At 42.8% G+C, this 21,658-nt stretch overlaps 1 protein-coding gene across 1 annotated transcript in view; it reads left to right on the forward strand.

Annotated features, from left to right (window-relative positions):
* Positions 1-900: 900 nt before the first annotated feature.
* The window catches only part of LOC129187907 (anosmin-1), a 65,090-nt gene continuing 44,332 nt past the window's right edge, over positions 901-21,658 (forward strand). The window contains exons 1-2 of the mRNA XM_054787714.1: positions 901-1,199; positions 12,247-12,294. Coding sequence (XP_054643689.1) covers positions 1,002-1,199; positions 12,247-12,294 — 246 coding nt within the window. The 5' untranslated portion in view covers positions 901-1,001. The remainder of the gene's footprint in view (positions 1,200-12,246; positions 12,295-21,658) is intronic.

Here is a 21,658-nt window from a genome sequence, read left to right on the forward strand (position 1 = left end):
CTTTGAACATTTTTTCTTGTAATATTCCAACTTTGTACTCACATCACAATTTTTTTTTCTCATAATACTACACTTTTTCCTCTGATGATATCACATTATGCCTTTTTTTCTCATAATAGTACTTCTTTCTTACCTTTATTCATGCGATTCTGGCTAATAGGTCTTCACCTTCTGGCAATATTACATATCATAAATATGACTTTATACTTTGTAAATTATTCATACCGTATGATTCTATTCTCACGATATTACAACTTTTTTCTGTAATATCACTTTATTCTTGTAATATTAATTTTTTTCATATTACTTTTTTCTCACAATATTATAATGTTATTCTTGCAATATTATGCATTTTTTTCATATATGACCTTTTTTTGTAATTTTACAACTTTATTCTCATATCACTTTTTTCGTCATTAGATTGCAACTTTTTTCATACTAAGATTGGCTTCTCTTAATATTGCAATTTACTTGTAATATTACCTCTATTCTTGTAATACTGATCCCATAATAATGTGCCCTTTTTCTTTTATTATTACAACTTTATTGGTGTTATTTTATTTTATTTTTTGGTGAACAGCAACATTTTTTTGTTTTATTAAGGTTTATTTGGGTTTATTCTTGACATCTTACTTTATTCTTAATTTTCTTGCTTTTATTGTGTCCTATGTAATGTGTCACTGTGAAACAGGTGATCGTCTTGACTGTGATGTATAGTATGTAAGTACATAAGTGGCACATGCTGCTAAGAGTGTACACTGTGCATGAGTCCACCTGCCTGACGCTTCTCTCGCCTGTCAGTCATGCACCACCTTCCAATCAGAGTCCACGCTATGCAGTGACTCCACCCCTTTCCCGCCCTCCCCTCCCGGTCGTATAATTGAAGTTTCTCTTTTAGTTTCCCGGCTCATAGCCTGCTCTTCAGTATTGCGCGATACGCGGAGGGATTAAAAACACAGGCGGCCAACAGCGAGCGGATCTGGGAGCGGAGCACCACCACAATGTTCGCCGGGAGGTTGAGGGCGTGCGCGGCCCTGTGCGTGTTGTGGATTACGGCGTTGACGAGCACGCGGAGCGGCGTGTGTGCGAGGAGGCAAGAGGACTCGTTCTCCACCGCCAGTGTTTACCGAGCACGGTGCGCCTCTCGGTGCCTCAGCCTGCACATCACTCGCATCTCCGCCTTCTTCAAGCACTCGCAGGTACGCAGCAGTGCTCACTCGTGGGTCAAACAAAACACCATTTTATTCATTTGCACACTTGCATGCATGGGGGCACATGCAAACTTGTCACTTTACAGCATTTCTTAATCTGATGGGTGCTTTTAGATTAAGCCACTTTCCATCGAATTTACTTTTATTTTTGCTGGCAATGCATTTGATGGTGTCCCCTTTTTTTGGAATAGGTGTCACAAAAAATAAAATAAAAAGCCAAAACTCAGCATTATCCTAAAATACAACGCAACATGCTGGCGTCTCACGTGTCTTTTGCAGTCGGTCTTGCGAAAAGCCAAAGAAAAAGCAAAAGAATTTGTGTGGCACGATACCGTCTGGCTTAACGGCCTCCAACCTTTTGGAAGTGTTGCAAAAAGAGTGATATGATGGCATCGCACATTTTTTGAGAATAAATGTCGCAGGTATGCCAGAGAAAAAGCAACAAACCCGTGCTTTTGTAAAAGACGCTGACAGGCCATTGTTCCGTCATTTGCAATAAGTGGCGAAAAAAGCAACAAAAAAAGCATTTTTGTGACGTACGCTTTCACACAACATGCTGGAGTCTCAGATGATGGTGTTCAATCTTTTGGTATAAAGCCCCTCACCAAAAAGCAAGCAAATCCACACGTTTCTAAAATACGCTGATGGTTTCACGCGATATGCTGGCGTCTTTGTGTGACGGAGTCCTACCTTTTTCAATAAAAGTGGCAAAAAGTCAAAGAAAAAGCAAAAAAGGTGCACTCCTGTGAGGTCTGCTGGTGGTTTTGCGCGACATGCTGGAGTCGCAGATGATGGTGTCCCAAAGCCCAAACAAAAGCACATAATGGCCTCCTTTCTTTCGGAATAAATGTCACAAAAACGTGGCCTCAGCAAAAGCAAACCAATCAGAGCTTTTGTAAAATAAGCTGATGGTTTCGTCCAATATGGATGAGGGCCGCCCATTTTTTTGGAATAACTGTTCCAAAAAAGCTAAAGCAAACAAAGGGGAGCTTTTGTAAAACACAATGATGGTTTTGCGTGACATGCTGGTGTCTCGTGTGATAGTGTCCCATCTTTTGGAATACGTCCCGCAAAAACCCAAAGAATAAGCAAAAAAAAATGCACTGATGGTTTTGCGCAACATGATGGCCTCCTATCTTCTGGAACAAGCGTGGTAAAAATGGTAAAGAAAAAGCAACAATATCTGAGCCGTCGTGGAATATGCTGATGGTTTCTTGCGACATGCGGAACGTCCCATCTTTTGCAATAACTGTTGAAGTATCTTGCGTGATCGCGTCCCATCTTTTGGAATAAGTGTTGAGAAAAGCCAAAGAAAAAAAACAACAATCCACATTTTTGTAAAATACTCTTTTGTTTTTGCACGGCATGTTGGCGTTTAGCACGATGGCGCCCAGGCTTTTCATATAGTGTCTCAAAAAAGCGTGCGATTTCACGGAAATTTTAACTTTGCTCTGAAATTGCTTTACTCCTATTTTGAACTTATAGTCCTGTGCAAATGTCTTAGGTCACCATTGGTGTTTTGGACAATTATTACTCATTCTTGGAATTCTTCTAAGAGATGGCGGTAACACATAAAAATAACCAATCCTAATATTTATTTGTGTTGTTTGGATGAAAAGAAAACCTGTTGAGATCCATGTTTTTCATTGGACATCCACAACAGTACATGCAACCCTGATCAATGTCACTGCTGACTGTGTGACGACGTGTCCTGCTATTTACTGGAAAGAAGCTCATAAATGATGAGCCTCTCCTTGTCCGTTCATAGGGAGATGCTGTCACTCGTATGGCGCAAAGTAGCTGCATTGTGTGCATGAGTCAGTGTGTGGAGTCAGAAGTTGTTTTTCACCCTCCAGTGGACTCACTGTTCTCTCCCAGAAGGCCAGCAAAGAAAAGAAGCGTCCGCTGATCCTTTAGCTGTCTCTCTATCTGCTAGCTCGCCTCTTTTATACCCGTCCCCGATTTGCATTTGCAAGCCCTCGTCTCGCAAAGGAAGCCCCGGCATCATGGCGGACCTGGACGCATTTTGTAAACAGACCCAATTAATCAAGAGGTCACCCTTTGTCTCCTGTCACTTTGAAAGTGCTAATTGGACAAGTGGCACTGGTTGTAATACAGGGTAATATACACGTGAAGTGAAGAGAGTCGGAGAAACAAGCAGTGGTGCACATCCAGAGGACACTGTGTTTCTTATTAACGCGCAACTTGGCGAGAAATGTCCAGAATTTGTTCATGGCGTGTCCAAGTTTTTTTTATGGCTGCCTTGGGTTGCAAAGTTACGACATTGAATCAGCCACCAGCTGGATGAACGCTCCAATAGCTGATGAAGTATCCCCCCCACTTGCCGACTGCAAATATTCTACTGTGGATCCATTCCGCTACAGTGGTCCACCTCCATATTACTACGTGAAAATTTGAAACAAACCCAAGAAATAGAACTGTTGCATCATGAAAGTATCATTAACTGTACAGGCAATGATTTAGGCAACATTTTATCATTCTTAATTGTCACACAGTGTAATGAGATAGTTTCATGCAAATAGATGGCAGTCAAATTTGAAGTGCTGCAAAAAGCCAAAGAAAGAGCAAAAAAAAAAAAGAGTTATTTTTCATAAAATATGCTGAAGGTTTCGTGTGGCATGACGGTGTCCCAAGGAAAAAAAAAAAAGTATATATATATATATATATATATATATGTAAAATAAGCTCCTTTTTTTCTAGTTTTCTAGTTTCTAGTTTTCTTCGAATCTCCGTTGGGCATCTCTGTGTGGAGTTTGCATGTTCTCCCCGTGCGTGTGTGGGTTTTCTCCGGGTACTCCGGTTTCCTCCCGCATTCCAAAAACATGCATGTTAGGTTATTTGGCGACTCTAAATTGTCCACAGGTATGAATATGAGTGTTAATTGTCTCCGTATATGTGCTCTGCGATTGGCTGGCGACCAGTCTGCCTCCCGCCCGAAATTAGCTGGACCCCAGTGAGGACAAGCGGCATAGAAGATGGATGGATTTGGTGAACCAGTCCAGGGTGTACCCCGCTGGGATAAGTCAGCTGGGATAGGCTCCAGCATACCCGCCACGACCCGATACCAGCATAGAAAATGAAGGAATGAACGGATTTGCACAGCATAATGGCGTCTTACATGATGGCGTCCCATCATTGGGAATAAGTGTTGTAAAAAGCAAAGACATCTGCGCCTTTTCAGAAAGTAGACTGATGCTTTTGTATGACATCATGGTGTCTCATCATATGGGAGACATGTCACAAAAATCCCAGAAAAAGCAAAAAAAAGCTCTCTATATTGCATTTGTTCATAAATGAATTAATAAATGATTGATATTTCGTGGTAGACTATGATAAATACAAGTGATATGTAGCATTCTGGTCACTGCGTGGCAGTAATGATGCAAAACATTGAGACATTACCTTACACTACATTACCTTAACACAGAAATAAATTTGATGCTAACTGCCTAGCTCGCTAGCTTGCTAGCTAGCGGCCGTCTTGAGTCCCTACAGCATAGGAGTTGCACAATTGTGTAAACAATGAATAATAGGAGTGAAAAGGTGCAAAAAAGAGTAACTTGTGGTTTCGCGTTAAATGATGTGTAACAGTACCTGTCTGGCATGATCTTTTGGAATAAACGGCACAACAAATGGTTTTGTAAAAAGCACTTATGGTTTTGAGTTTCTCGTGAATAAATGTTGCAAAACAGCCAAAGAAAAAGCAAAAAAAAAAAAATCCAAAAATACTGCACTTTTGTAAAATACGCTGAAGGTTTTGCGCGATGGCATTTCTTCTTTTGGGATAAGTGTTGCCAAAGAAGAAGCAAAAAATTTGCACTTAATAAAATACATAAAATGAAATGGCTTTAAGTGACATGCTGGTGCATGATGAGTGAATGTTAGCAAGCAGCAACATTGTCCGATCTTTTGTGTGACATTAGAAGCACATTTTTCTTGACAGTGTTGGTAGAATTCTCAATTGTTCGCCTGTAGAGGCTCCACTGTATGCTCTTTGAATTGTCTTTTCATGGGTAGAAAAGGGAAGTGCAGTTTGGGACTGCGGTAGTGATGAGCAAAACCTGCTTGAGTGACTAAAAATAGAACGCCGTTGTTGATGATATGCAACTGTCTTGCGCACATTCCTTTCATGTGACAACGGTATGTGTTTGGGGGGCTGGGAGGAGGTCTGGTCAGCTGCAAAAACACATGCTCCCCCCCCACCCTCTGCCAAGAAATGCCATCAGCACACCTCGTAGGTATGCGGAGGATACAACAACGCAGGGGTCACCTTCTTGCTAAACGCTGGCGCCCAATCGCGCTAAATGCGATAAGCTCTAATGTAGTGTCGCCAGTCAGCACAAACTACAGGTGGAGCCGCTTCCCAACGGGCCGGATCTCATTACGGTAACAGGCGCGCAAGCGGCTCAGAGTTCCACGCTAATGACAAACCTCTTAATTTGGGGGTCATTGGATACAGGATAGGAACGCCTTAAATAGAGATGAAGTGCTTGGGACTTGGAGAGTCCAAGTGCTTTGTCTTAATATCACTGTTAATCTATGTAATGTGTCACTTGTTTTGCTTAAACTGAGAGCGGTGTAATTTAAAGATCTCTGAATCATCCCCCACTGCAATGACACTCACTGGATTTAACACTTGCAGATGTTCAGAAACCGTTTTTTAATGTGGCAAACTCTCAGTCTTGGTTTTAAATAAAGACTCGCTGCAGCAAGTTTGTAGACGATCGAGTGATGTCATAGCGGTTGCCAAAGCAGATTTATCTCTCCACTTTTTGGTGAGTTTGTCACCCCCGGTATAATCGACAGAGGGGGGGAACACCCGTCCATAAATATACGCTTCGGACACTTTGAAAAGTTGAGAGCGAGCTGGGAGGCACGTACAAGTTCAGTCTATCAGAAAGTGTCAGCCTTGTAGTGGATTATTTATGTAGAGACCAAAAATAAAAAACAAGGTGTGTCCTTATTACATTCAAAGCCATTAAAAATCTAACATTCTAAATTTAGTTTTATTTCTTAAAAAAAACACATAGGAACATACTATTAGTTTGTGCCTTTTATATAAAATGTGGAAATCAAACTCTGGCAGGGCTCATGTGTGGCGGAGTTTCATGGCTGAAGACAGCGGATGAATGGGGGTCTATGTCACTGGGCGCCCCCCCTTCCCTCTGTAAATGCTTTTAAAGCGTGACACTTGCGCCTGTAAATCTGAGACACCCTCAGCCACTTCAGTGGACAATGAGCCTTCGGTCCTGACTGGAGTCGTTTCTCCTAATGTCTTTCTCGTGTGGGATATGTGTGTTAGAATGGCACTCCACTGAAGACTAACTCATTTGGACACATTCATAGATACTCAACTTCTTTTTAACTCATTCAGTCCCAGCCATTTTCAGTACCGGCCATTTTCGATGATTTTGACTGATCTTTCAAGGCACACAGAATCTTGTGTTCTATGGCTATATAAACATGGAACCTACCAAAAGAAAGATCAGACTCTGAAGCAACCTTGGTATAACTTAAAGACTGAATTGATGAATATGGTCCCTTTCTCAAAAAGGCTTAAATGGACTTTAATTCAATTCTGTATGTAGCTTCTTCAGTATGACCAAGGACCAATTGATGATAGTCTTTGACTGTGTTCTGGAGCCACGGTCTGGAGCTTTTTATTTTGAGAACGGACGTTACTCGAAAAAAATTATGAAAGGATTTCAATTTAGCATATTTGGTGTGTCCAGGAGTAAACTGATATGCATGTTTTTAGCTTTAACACTGACATTACTCAATTGTGAAAGAGGAAAAATACTCAATCCCAAGCACAAATGTACATATTGTACTTTTGTTCCTGTGCTAAATACACTCCTGATCAAAATCTTAACACCTGTTGAAAAATTGGCATTTTGCACATTTGGATCTTAATGAGGGTTTAAGTAGAGCTACAATATGCAAAAGCAAGAAGGGGGAGTGAGACAAAAAGCATTTTGAAAAAGTTATTTATTGAAAACAACAATTAAACTGAAATAGGCTGTTTATCAGCTGATCAAAAGTTTAAGACCACGGGCTATAAAAGCCTAAATATGTTCAAAATTGTCATTTTCCGTCAGGCATTCTCACTGTCATGCCCTCCTGATAGCTAAAGCAAAGAAGCTTTCTCCTTTTGAATGTGGTTGGATTGTGGAGCTGCATAAGCAAGGCCTCTCGCAGCGTGCCATTGCTGCTGAGGTTGGGTGCAGTATATCAGTCATTCTAAATGTTGTGAAACATCCTGAGCATTATGGAACAAGAAAGTCAAGTGGTCGACCCAAGAAAATCACACCTGCGCTGAACCGGAGGATCCAATTGGCTGTCCATCAAGACACAGGGCGGTCTTCGACTCACATTAAGGCCCTTACTGGTGCCGAGTGCAGTGCAATAACCATCAGATGGCATCTGTGGGAAAAGGGTTTAAAAAACAAAAAAGGAATTCAAAGCCCTTGTCTCCTTCATCGTCTCCGCCATCTTCACCACTTGGAGCAATGTTCCCACTAGCCTCCTGGAAACAGTCACATCAAGCGTGCCCAAAACCCATTTTTGAAGTGATTAACAAGAACGGTGGAGCTACTCATGACTGAGTCCAACTGAGAATACTTTTTGTTCTGGTTTGGAGAGTTTTTGGTTATTTTTTGAGTGATGGTCTTAAACTTTTGATCAGCTGATAAACAGCCTATTTCAGTTTAATTGTTGTTTGCAATAAATTAGTTTTTCAACATGCTTTTTGTCTTTTGCATGTTGTAGCTCTACTTAAAAACTCATTAAGATCCAAATGTGCAAAATGCAAATTCTAGCAATTTTTCAACTGGTCTTAAGATTTTGATCAGGAGTGTATGTCAGTCTGGATCATTTTCTTAACATACCTTTTCTCAAAAATGCGTTAATATCTCTTAATTGGATTTTTTTAAGGCGTTTCCTTGATTCGACTGATTGACTTTTGATTATGTTTTTAACATTGTCGTTTCTCAAACAGTTGGGAATATATTTCAGTGAATTAGAAAGCGTTGCTCCAAAAGTTGTGAGGGAATTTCAGTGAAATTTGGAATGTAGCTTCTTTGATATGACTGATAAACTTAGGCTGAGCAGTGTGAATCTGGATATTTATATTTTGTTTTCAACATTGCCGTTACGAAAACAGAAATTTCAATGACATTTGGTATCTAGCTTCTTTGATTAACTTTGAATCATGTTCTGGATCTCGGCTAGTAGAGGCAAGAAAACAATACCATGAGATTTGTAGATTGTCTAGTTGGAAAGTAGAAGGTAGTTCAACCCCTCATGGAAGCCTGAATGTTTTGACCCTTTATTTAGCGTGCAGCATATGTGCCCTTAAGTGTGTTATTTTGGTGTTGCCTCAGGACTCCTGTGAAGACAAAAGACACACTAGACACCCATCTCTTTTGAAGTCTTTCTTGCTAAGAAAATGTAGTCCAACACCTACAAACATAAATCCTATTGAAATAACTGCCCTCCAACGTAAACTGAGATTCATTCCATCCGAACCGAAGGCCAAGGCAGGAACAAAAGACCACCGTTTTTCAAAAGGTAGAGATAAAAGAGGTTTTTGTCCGTGTTCCTCAGTTGTCTAGACAATGCAGCACGCCCCTGGCCACCTGCTCCAACTCCTCAGCAGACAAGCGCCACCGTGTACCTCTGTGATAAATGTCCTGTTTACACGACTCCGCCAGCGCTAGAAACAAAGCATTTACCACTGTCTGGGGCCCCCTCTCCTTGACCCCCAATCATAGCGGAGGATATCTGGAAAACATTCATTGGTCAGGGTCCTTGACAGTCCTCATCACTGCATAATGTTCAGACTGTGGAGGAATGTCATGGTGAGTCAGGGGGATGAAGTCCTGACCTATAATTATTCCCCGTTGGTCCCTGACATGGTGGGGTCATGCCTGGACAGCTGGGGCAACATCCTGCTGAGCTTCTCTGCTACAGGGATGCCGTCACTAAACAAAATTAGATCCTATGTGGGTCTGTAGATATGGGCATGTCAACGTTTTATTGATGGACGAGGGAAGCTGTCAGAAAAAAGCAGGATTGATGATTTAGGAAGTGGCGTAGACTCATGACAGCCTTAATAAATTACCCCAAGGCGATGCCTCCAGTGTACATGTCAAGGTCTTATTTACGGGTTGCCACCAACAGAGGATTTAGCCCCCTTGTATCGATCATTTCTCATAAGTTAGTGAGCACCACAGCGATTTAATCATCCCATACCACACAGAATGATGTACCAGCGAGGAATAATTCACTTTTTAATCAACGTTTGGCCAAACAGAATGTTTTATTACGCACAAAAAGGGCAGGAAACCTAGTGATGCACGCCCCGGCCAACTTGGCGCTCATCTTTACCACTCCTCTCCTCACCGCTTTCATTTTTCATCCTTATCTGCAGTTTTTTTGTGAAAGAGATTTCCAAAAGACATGGCCGTACAATCATGAATTCTTTTGAAGCCATTGGACCATTACCCTTGACGCCATAAGCTCAGCACTTACTGGCACTGGATGTCAAATTAAAACCCTTTAATGATAAGTTCCTTTCCAAAGGTCTCATGGGATTTTTCTTCTGGATTACATTGTGGGAAACGACTTTGAACTTGACATTGAACTTTAGCAGACTTTGTGCCTGCAGACCCCTCAAGTCTGGCTGGATTCACAGCCTCAGAACATCCACAAGTGAAGCTCGGATGCAGGCCATTAACCGAAATTATTACTTTGTGCTCCGGCTTCAATTTGCAATTTTTCATCACATTTTTATGGTCTATTCCGAGGTGTATCAAATAAGACGATAAGGTGAGGCTGGACTCAGGGATTTAATTTGAACAACGGGGATGGCTTACTGTAATATGGTAGGTGTCAGTCACGTGTTACATGTGACATTGGACCTGCAGTACATATATTCACACCTGACTCAACTTTGTTCTGTGTCACTGTCCTGCTGTCCTGTATAAACAGGGGGTCGAAGTCAACCTGGCAATTTTCCATCAGCGGTCGTATCAAAGCTGTAACAGAGGAGTGACACCACCTGCGTGTAATGGTATTCCAAAATGTTGGGAGTTGAGATGTAAAGTTTATCACCTTCCACCCTGTTGACAAGTATTTGATGCCTCATACCAGACATCCATATTTTGGAATAAGTGTTGCAAATAGGATCTTCGTAAAACATGCTAGAGCCGCAACAATTAATCCACAAATTGATTAATCCATTTTCCGATTAACCAACAACTACTTTGGCATTCGATTAATTGTTCTTTGATTTAAAAATGCATATATCCTCTGATTTCAGCCTTTCAAATGTGAATATTTTTAAATGCCCTAGTCATCCATGAAAGCAGACTTATTGTCTTTGTGTCTTGTGTGTTTTGTTTAGGCAAAACAAGATATTCACACCCAACAGTGATCGGCATTAAGGCCTCTTTTCCGATATGTTGCGGACCAAACCACTGTTAGTGTTTGGTTCATTTTGATTTAGTCTGTCTCGAGCCTAACTGGTTACTAGATTAATCCAAACAACAAGCTCCAGATTAATCGACTAAGAAAATAATCATTAGTTGCAGAAAAGTTGACGAAAATCATACAAATCCCAAGAAAAAAAGCCTCTGCTCACTTGAGGCAGCACAAAATGATGGCGTTTTGTGAGATAGCGTCCCATCTTTTGGAATAAATGTCCCAAAAGGCGGAAGAAAAAGCAACAAATATTCATTTCATTAAATACAGTGATGGTTTCGCACGACATGATGGTGTTTCTTGTGACGGCCTCCCATCTTTTAGAACACATGTTGGAAAAAAAACAAAAACACAATCTCATAAAGGCTGCTGATAGTTTGGTGCAACATGCTGAGGACTGATGCAGCTATTTTGCATAATCTCTTTGGTCCAGGCACAACAATAACTTAATCATGGAAAAAACTGGGTTAATGATATGTTCTGCTCATGCAACAGTGGGAATTAAGAAATGCATTTGCAACCTTCAGCAGTATGTTTATTATTGTTGTAGTTTGCAGCTGCACTGTTTGGTTATGTGGCTTGCAAATGTATTAGAAAGAAAGTAACAGGTTGGAGCAGCCCTCCTGTCATCATTTTTGGTCTGCCAGCACCAGAAATGCTGTACGTTTCAAGGCAGCGCTTTGAAAGCAGTGTTTTTGAAGAGATTAAACCTGCAAGTTAGGCTACCGAGAGATAAGAGGAGAGTCCGTACAAACATGCATTCATCAAGTGTCCACAAGCGTGACGTAAAGCCCTTGTTGCTCCCAATCTGCACTAATATCGATTCAACGTATATGTACAAATCCTCTTATGGGGTCTGTTTACCATCCAGCTCCGCTGCTCCCCGGGGGCTAAAAACATGTTTTTGACTCATAATTTTCCTTTTTCGTGGGCTACGTCAGCTGACCATTCAGTCCGAAGCCTTATACTCGCCAAAAGTGACAGCATCATTTCTCACAGTGATGGAAGTCAGGAAATGACCACTCGTCCCGGCCTTTTAACCCCCAGCGGTCCAGCTCTGCATATTTACACATACGCAGCGCAACATAGGGAGCAAATGTTTGCATGCTCAGAAGGTGGCACTTCCATGGCAATTAGGGGGAAATTGGCGGTATCTGCAGTCCTCGCAGGCGTGCTGACATCAGTTCCAGCCTCGGTGACCTCAGGGACGTCTGTTGAGAGATCAAACGAGCCCTCAGAAGAGCTGAGGTCACCGCGTTGTGCTGAAACTGACCAGAGGCTTGCCCTGCGGGAGCCTGGAGCGCTGACCCCACTTTCCTGCTTGAGTTACATACACTTAGAGCTCCTCTTTTGTGTGTGTGTGTGTGCGTGTGTGTGCGGCACTGGAGTCAATCACAGAAAAGGCTTCTGGCTTAAAGAATGTGTTAATTGTGACAGCAAGCGAGAAGGCAATTATTGTGAATGTATTTTAATCTTTTAATAACTCCATGCGGTGTGATGACAGGTGATATTTTTCTCCCCCCCCCCACAGAATAACGGATCCTTGGTGTGGTGCCAGAATCACAAGCAGTGCTCCAAGGTAATGTGGTTACACTTCTGTCATGAACGCAACGCATGCACGCCTCATTATCGGGGGATAATACAACATAAAGTGTAGGAGTCACGACAGGGCTCGTTGAGGCACGCCTGCAGGAATCACTCCCAGACATTTTGACGCAAAAATCTTCATCATTTAGACCCCGAAATCATTCCAACAGTTCATGCTGGGTTTTTCGGATTCTTGTTATTCGGAATGCATTGTGTTGCCTTACGTCCCCTCCCGCAGGGCTTGTTTGTGTTCCTTGCCCCCCGTCCCTAAGAAGTCTGATATAAAGCTGCTGTTGACAGCTCTCTTGAAAAGATGGTGCTGACAGGCTCCTCTGGATCTGTTGACAGGGCCCTCGGAGTTGTTAGACAGAGAATACTAAGAATGATATGCCAGCACAGCGTGGTCCAACTTATGAAATGTGAACAATGCCCACTATAGCTGTCAGAGCCTCGCATGTGCTCACAGACCGTGAAACCAGAATTCAATGCTGTTTGGCCACAAGGGCTCCAAATAAGGCGCGTTCAATGAGTACTGTTTTGTCGTTCTTCGGCTTTGAAAGCACGTGTGTATAAATAAATGTCTGCTGAGGGGCTGTGCATCGAGTATCTGTAACCGCAACAAAATCCCTGAACATCTATTTAGTAGGAAGTCATAAGAAAAGTAAGACTACGCAGCTGATGTCTGAGTTGGTGTGAATGTAGATGTTTTTAGCATTGGACATAATGGGAATTTATTACCTTGTTCCAGCATTAAACTTCACCTTCATGAGACCTCTATGAACTCTACAGAAAATATTTTAAGTTAATTAACATTTAATATTACCCTAACAGGCCCGAAGTCAGCTGGGAAAGGCTCCAACATGCCCCCGCAACCCTAAAGAGGAGAAGTGGTATAGAAAATGGATGGATGGATTATACCCTAACAGTTAATTAACTTTAGCTGTCATACAAGTAAAAATACGATCACGCCTGTTAACAGTCCATGTCAAAATGCTTACATGCTTTATCACACTTACAGTCACGGCCAAAAACATTGGCAGGCCATGCCTGTAGATGGTCAGTGACTTTTACGATCATACAGAGATCACTATCCTATGTCGCAGCATTTGTGCTTCTATGGTTGTCATCGTATTTTTCAATCACTGGTGCCGACGCATCATGAAAAAACAGAAAAAAAGCCATTGTGAGACGGAGTCGTCCCTTGTTACTTCGCGGTATGAAAATCGCTCCCTCGCTGTATTGTTTTTTTTCAAAAGTTAATTAATATATGATCACTCTTTCGTGGTTGACGATGGACTATTATTACTTATTTCTGCGTTGTCGTGTTTCATATGAACGTCTACAAAAAAATTCTAGTGGATCCTGTAAGTCCCCCTTTCCCTTGAAACAAATTTCCCTCCAACCCTCAGTGGCGTCTCTCCAAAGCATACATGCTGAGAATCGCAATAAATGACGCTAATTAACTGCAAATTCAGGAAAGGAACAGTGGCTGTGCTGCTTACTTAAACGTGGCCTCACAGCTGGTGACAGTGTTAATCACAGTCAGTGTCTTGTACCAACTTCCTGAAGAAAATGACCCCCTTTGTTAGACTCCTAAACACCCCCCCTTTTTAGAATCCCAAATGAGACTTCGTATTTGGCTTCTCATACAGCAGCTCTTTTGTACCGTGGCCACTCCACATGTACATTTGCAAACACATCTAGACATCATGAACATTACCTAGTGCAGTTGTCACACCAATAAAATCACTGCGTAAGTGGTCATTTACCAAAGAAAACCATGTTGGCTGACAGGCTCTTTAGCAATAATGTGCTTTTAGGACTTAAATCCTACTGCCACCCCCTGAGTACTTTAAAGTTAATAATGTAGACTCTGAAGAAGGCCAACCTCTTCTGCGCCGTGAAGCTTTATTCTCTCCTTTCCACTCCAATGGCCAATATCGACTCTTGGCACCCGAGGTTCCCCTCGTCATTCTGCAGTTTTGTGTTTGAAAGGGGCTTTTTTTGTGAGAGCAGCAAACCCAGAGAATGTCCCCCAAACTAAGCAATGTTGCAAACGCTCCACTAATGTTTTACCTCACTTGTGACTCTGTTGAAAGATCCCATATTTTATGATGTTTCGACAATTGTCCATTATCTAGCCTGGATGCTGGGATTCAGACAGTTTAAAAGTGTTTTTGGAGAGCCCGACTGAGAACACGCCGTTTTGTGTGTCTGAAGCTTTAATGCTATTGAATTGTGTTTGTCCACGCCTGTCACTGACGGCGTGTGTGGGTCCAATAAAGGCTATATTGTACTTTATCCACCTTTTACATACGACTGCACTTGTCCAACCTAATAGATGCCATATATCACATACAACTATCGATAATTGGAGTAACAATGAGGAGGAATAATTATTAAGGAGTGGGGCAGGAGGAACACTAACATAGCAACACTAGCATATCTATATGAGCTACAGCGCTAACATTACGCTCACATTTTAACAGCAACATCATGCTAGCTTAGCCTACTCACTGAAGAAAAGCAAAATGATCACATTTGCAGCTTGCTGATGGATAGTCGGCAGAGCTCCAGGCTTTATTTGAAGATGTGTAGCGAAGCCCGCTCTTTTCAAAATGTTTGCAACACTGTGAAGTGGTGGGGATGTGCACGTGAAGGAGGAGGTTTTTCTTTTATGAATTCATGAAAAACTTGGAACTTCAAAAGTGACCCATGAGCGCCTCTTCTTTCAAAAGTGGAGCAAACAAGTGAGGGATGTGATCGATTTTTTTAGACAAGCTTTCGGGACACTTGCTACAGTCACCCTTCACCACATTGCAGTTCGAATATCGTGTCCTCACTCTGTCACAGTTTTTCCAAAATGTATGAGTTAATAAATGATCGCTATGGCCTGTTGTTAGTAATAAAAAAAAAGCATATTTGAGCAAATTGTACGTCTTCTGGACTTAAATTAAGCCTTTCAAGCAAGAAGAAATACAGTAGAAATACAGTATCTGTGACTTGGTATGTGTGCCTTTAAGAAGCGCAGCCTGGGAAGTGTGACTTCAGCTAGCTAGAGTGGACCGTAGCTGAGTGCTAGCAGCAAGTTAGCAGTGTAGAGAGTGGCTGACAGCAACTCCTGTGTGAATGTTCACTGCATGTGTTCTCTGCTTGTTAATAAAGTGATTGAAGTGCATCGTGAGTCTCTTCTTAACCACAAACAGCGGCAGTAGAGTAGTATTCTAAACTGCTCGGTAGGTGTCAGTAACGTTACAATGATGAGACAATAGCCAACGCAGGAAGTACGCTGTCAATGCTAACGTGAGTCCATCTTATCCAATTTATGTCTAAGATGGCTTATTTTCTATTGTTATGTCTACTATATTAGGTAATACAAGTGTAAAGGTAACTTTAGGGGTGTTATTTCATGTCCACAGGGTTCTAATAATGGTAAAACCGTATTTAGAAGGTCATAAAAAGGTTTTCTGTGCTCTAACTACAAAAATATTAAATTTATTCATATTCAGTCCTACTTGAAATTCACTTATCGCGATTCGGTCTGGAACCAATTAAGCACATGTTACATAATAAGGAACTTAAACAACCAAATGCTGTCAAGCGCTCTACAAATGTTGGTTTAATGGATTTAATTGCATCCTCAGCCCTTCAGGATACAAGCCAGGTTTTCAGTCAGAGCCAGAAGTCAATATTTGTTAGCAAACAGCAGCACACTTCACGTCTACGTAAACAACTTAAGTGCCCAGTGAGGGCCTGCGTGCTATTGTGGCCCCGCTAACAATCGTGACAAACGGGACCATGCTGTACAGTGAATAGCTCCACAGCAGCTGATTAGCCTCTTCACTTCATGAAGAGCGCACAGTCAAACAGAGGGGACAAAGCCAGCTTCTCCCCTGGGGGACATGAGGTCCGCCTAGCCAGCAGTCACACAGAGTAGAGCAAATGTGAGGAAAGGTTGCCTAATAATTTAGACAAAGACACAGTGACCTCCCCGGTCCATCTGTCTGCGTTTTAGGAACTCAAAGCCTCCTGTTTCCATTCGGCTTGAGAAAGTCATCCCGGTCATCTCGCATGGAGCGTCCAGAGTCAGGCCGGCTCTCAGGGTTCCCTTTTGTCATGCTAATTAACCTGCTTGGCCTTTTTGCACAGCAGAGCGAGGTGGCATTTGGAGTCTTTATCATGCCGTCACACCGGACCATCAAGTCCATTGAGCAAGGAGACCGAAGTCTTTTCTGTGCGCTATTGTCTGACAACTGTTTAGAGACAACCAAAAACTCTGGGGTCTGCAGGGCATCGCCTCGAACATTAGACTCAAATGCCGACCACCCCTGTAGCTATACTACCAATGCAGGGTCAAGGGGGCCTGGAGCTGCTCCCAGCGGATATTTTTGACCAAAAATGCCTGAAAATTGTGTCGCTTTGGTCGTTTTTTTTCCCTCACCGTTTTAAGAGCTCACATGAAACATTACTAAAAACAGCCTTACAGTATGTAAACATTGCTATTGGACTGAGGCAACTCAACATGAAAAGCCCCTTTCGCACAGCCCAAAACTGATTTTTCCCTACTGATTCTGTGTCTGCGTGAATGGCACCAACGCGGAATGGCGAACAGGTAGTCGACCTGCTAATTTCCCAGGTTTGGAGGTAGAAACAGCTGCACAAGAGGTAGGACGACACCTGCCAGCATATTCACAATGCCATAGCAGGGCTCATGTCTCCTGGCCTGTTGTGCGGGAAGCAATTTCATACGTCACACTAGACTCTGGCACGGTCGTCATCATGCATTCAATTATCTAATGGCAGGATTCTGTGTGAAAGCACATAGTCACAGCAGTGCTCCGCTTCACTGGGTTCTGTGTGAAAGGCTAAGGCCACTAAATACGGGATCTTCTGTTATGGCTCTGTGTGAAGGAGACTAAAGTAGTCTGCATGCTGGCTCAAACTCAGGAAGGTGGGGTATAAAAGCACACGTGCAATCCCACTTCTTTCCCCAAGGAAGCCCGGGTCGTCAAAGTTGTATTTTTCTTATATAAAGAATATAGCCATAAAAAAAAAACATGTCGTATTGTTTCTCCGCTGAGACTGACCTCCGGGTTGAGTTATACAGTGTCGGCACGCAGAGAATTAAAACATCATTTGGTTATAACGTTGAGTTGTGTGGTATAATGACTTTACCGTGCCTTGCATTTTATTTACAATAACTCTGCAGAAGGGAAAGATTTGAGAAGAGAACATTGTCTGCTCTCGGCTTTCATGGATCCGTCACTTGTTCCACTTACCTTTTAAGATTCCCATGCCCGCTGAAGAATAGGAACGCGTCCTTGTGGCTCATAGAGCCGTTAGCTTAAATTTAGTATGATTCAGTACAAAATAATGTACCATGATTTGGAGAAAACTGAAATGTTTTTGTGTTACCTGCAAACTAGCATTGTTATATATTGTTATATTATTAAAATAAGGCAGAAACAATCACTTGATTATTTCTTTAAACAGTTGTTTCAGCTAGTTTGGCAGTTTAAAACAAAAATAAGTAAAAGTAAGTATTTGTAAAGTTCTTTATTTTTCTCAAGATGCCTAAAGTGTGTCCGTTGTGTAGCTTGCGGCGCTCGTGCTGCTAGAAAATGGCGTTTACGCTGTTGTACAACTTCTTACTAAAGTGTCGTGAGAAGATCTTTGAATGTCTTCGCAGGGCCTAAATTGAACAACAGCCTCTGGAATGCTACTGTGTCTCATTCAGGCTTGTCTCTAAAAGCCCACTATCCGACAACCCCCCACGTGTTCTCACGCCAAAATAAATAGGTTGAACTTTCCCATTGAGTGTTTTTTGAGAAGCTGTTTCTTCAATTATTAAGGGACAGCTTCTAAGAAAAACCGTGATCCTTGCAGCTTAAAAAGTGTTTCAAGCGCTGTTTAAGACGTTTGTGTGGTCAGCTTGTCGCTGGTGTTTGGTCGTATATCCCGCAACACGCTGCAAGGATGTGATAAAGAGGGTCCTGGCCAGTAGGCCACTGCCGCTTGCGACTGGGATTGTGAGGTGCACGACCAGACTTCAAAGCACCTTTTGGTCCAGTCCAGGCCAGACTTTGGGTGTCACCTTGCCGTGTCGGCCCATTACCACCAGACACCTTTGCAGCCTCTGGACCGGGAAGCCGACTTGACAAGCGGTGGCCCGTCAGAGACGTTTTCACTTATTGTTAATAGGACAGGGATTGATTGGTGTTTAAGGCTTAGTTGTTAGTGTGTGTGTGTGTGTGGGTGGCTGAGGAGTGTAAAAACGGGGCTGGTCAGTCCCAGCAGGAAGGAGCTGATCTGGACATGGTTGTTAAATTTCATTGGTCAAAGTGTGTGTGTGTGTGTGTGTGTGTGTGTGTGTGTGTGTGTGTGTGGGGAGGGATGGGGGGGGTCGCTTCATTGGTTGCTATCTGTGGAGCTCATTATTCACATGGTGGGTGGCAGAAAGTGGAAACCCCCCACAGCAAAAAAAACAACAAAAACGCAAAGACAAGGCCACAGGAGAGGAGGTGAAAAGGCTGCAAGGACTGGAGTTTAGACGTCTCCACCCGTTAGATCCCACATCTGAAGGCGGACCTGTCAGTCTGAGATGCCAGCATTCTGAGAAATCTTCCATGAAGGAAATTCATAAATCAAAGCAAAAACATGCTTGTGTTTTTTCTGACCCCCGATGGAGATAATCAACCTTTGGCACATGACCCGATCCCTCATATTTTCCAAGTCCAAAGGGATTTAGTTCCCTTGTAGGATTATTACAGCGAAAGCTCTGCTAAAATCCTCTTTGGACCCGTCGCCTAGACAATCTGCTGTCATCCCAGTGTTTATTCCTTTCCCGAGGACGTATATCGCCACACTTCTCAACACTTGCCATCCTTCCCAAGGTTCCCATTTGGGACACATATCCCCCCTCAACACCAAAAGGATGATCCTGCTGCTTTTTGTGTCCCGTATTATCATTACGCCACTGAATAGATGTGTTTGCCATAGGGAAGATTAGAATGCAAGGATCTTACAGCTGATGTGCTTAGCAGATGTGGGCTCATCGATTTATCCCAGCTGCAGCGCTTTCAGGATCATGGAAAACCACAACGTAAGTGTCAAAGACTCAGGAATCGACAGCTGTCTTGACCTCTGACTTGGGGTCGACTGTGAGCAGAGTGAAATACAGCCTCTCGTTCTTTGCAACTCTTCTTGAAGTCTTCATTCTCAGCTATTATAGTACAATAACATTCAACGGTCGTAACGTTTTAAACAAATGGAATGCATTGTAGCGCTCTCACAATGATCCCCAAGATGTTACAATATGAGGAGCCACTTCTGCAAGGAGCTGCTGCCGGGAACTCAGGAGGACAAGTAGGATTAGTGGATTCGAAGTGTTTCTGCGACTTGAATAAACACATGGAGATAGTGATGGAATGTGTCTGCAGTGTGGGATTAGGATGCACCCAACACCCCTCCTCCCCGCTTCTGCCTTCCCCTCATCCGGCAGCGTCTTACATGCTGTTGCTTCTGACCTCATTTCAGTTTAGATGACCAAGACAGACTGAGTGGTCACTTGTCGGTATGAATCGTTAGGGCTGCAATCTTTTCATTTCTTCTTTGGTGACACATTTTTCTAACTCGAATGATTTGGATGGCGGTTTTTACTTTTCACTTTTCATGCTGGCTTGGGATCAACACTGGAGATCTCCATTTGCTGGGTGTTGGGCCAGGAAGTACCTCAGTGCTACCTGCATGAAAGACAGTAAAGTGTACCTCTGCACAACCAATGCCCCCAGTCGAGTCCAAAACCATTGAGTATTGGGACTTACGGGATGTCCTCATTTTTTCACATGGCTGTAAATAAAATTTGTGGCGCCCCCTATGAGTTGTGCTCAAAATGCTGTCTTGCAAGAGGCAAGAGTTAGCCTACACAAGCAAATACGACATATTTCGCACACATTTTTTTCATGACTGTGAGGTTCTTCGCCTTACCAAGCCATTTTGGAAAATTGTACGATTCCAATATACTGGGGGGAAAAAAAGAAAGACTTACTGTATATGACAGATTGTATGATGCCTTTGATCTTATCAATGCTCTTCTGAATGGACAAAGATACACACTGTTGTAGCAAGTCTTTCCAGAAGAGTGGAAGATGTTCTATTTTCCTCCACGTTCATTTCCTGTCGGGGAAATGGGCATTCTGTGCATACTGTGTATCTGGTTTGCAGCCTGCCCAATCCTCAGCAGCCGCTCTGACAGTGATGCATTTATTTTGTTCTCCGTGTAGATAGAGCGAGTTCATTATCAGTGCTTTTGACAGCTGCAATAAATGGCTCTGGTGCTGGAGGAAGTGTTCCACGTTATCATTTTCATCTCTCACTCCCTTGCATCTATCATCAAAACATTTTTCCGCCTGGATCAGAGCGGGACTAGAGAGCTTCCCCCAAGCAGCGCAGACAGGGGTTTTGCCCTTCCCATGCCACGTCGCGGCCAAAGACCCACTGGCCTGTTTATCACCAATCTGACCTCATGTGATGGATACGTCCTGTCTAGTCTAATTGTCACAAAATGTAAACTGATCTTGCAGCGGGCCGATTAGCCAGGCTCTGGTTACGGCCACTGTATGTGGGCTCTTGTCGCTGATAGCAACATGAGGACCTGGAAGAGGAGGCGCCCAGGAGGTGTGTGGGTGAAACCTCAGACGAATTAAGTGAAGCGTCATTGCATTCTACGGCGGACAAAACGTCATTTGGGCCAAGCTGTGTGGGCTTTCTCGCTCATAAATAAGGCAGGGAACCTCTGATGGTGGGCTGAATGTATAATTCATGCACTGCCCCTCCTGCTCCTCCTCACTTTCTGCCAAGCTCTTCCCTCCTCAGCCTCTTTGTTGTCTGAATGTAAATTAATAATTAAAGCTCAAGCTTCAAAGAATTTCTATGATACCACCTGCTCGTCCGTTTTGCTCAACAAAACACAACGTTTTAAGGAGCCAAAACATTCCCCAGCTACAGTTGTGTTAGTGTTAGTCACTGTAAATATTGTGGAGTTACGACACCGGTAACAGCCGGGCCGTAATTCATTCGGCAATTTGGAGTAAATGCCATTAGTCATCAGAGAGGAAACTGGGAGCTGCCTCGGGATGAATGAATTTATTAAAATCCTAGTTATCTACATCTTGTATTGGTTATAAGCCATAAAGCACATCTGGTTTTGTGATGTCCAGGGTGACAAGTTTTCAACTCATTTCTATACAATGTGGATCTGAATCAGTGTACCTGAATATGTCACCTCTTTTCAAATACCTGATACAGCAAGTAACCCAAGTATTAGGCTTTGACTCGGAATGAGTGTTTGATGCAAT

Source organism: Dunckerocampus dactyliophorus, chromosome 9, assembly GCF_027744805.1.
Source record: "Dunckerocampus dactyliophorus isolate RoL2022-P2 chromosome 9, RoL_Ddac_1.1, whole genome shotgun sequence".
Lineage (NCBI taxonomy): Eukaryota > Metazoa > Chordata > Actinopteri > Syngnathiformes > Syngnathidae > Dunckerocampus > Dunckerocampus dactyliophorus.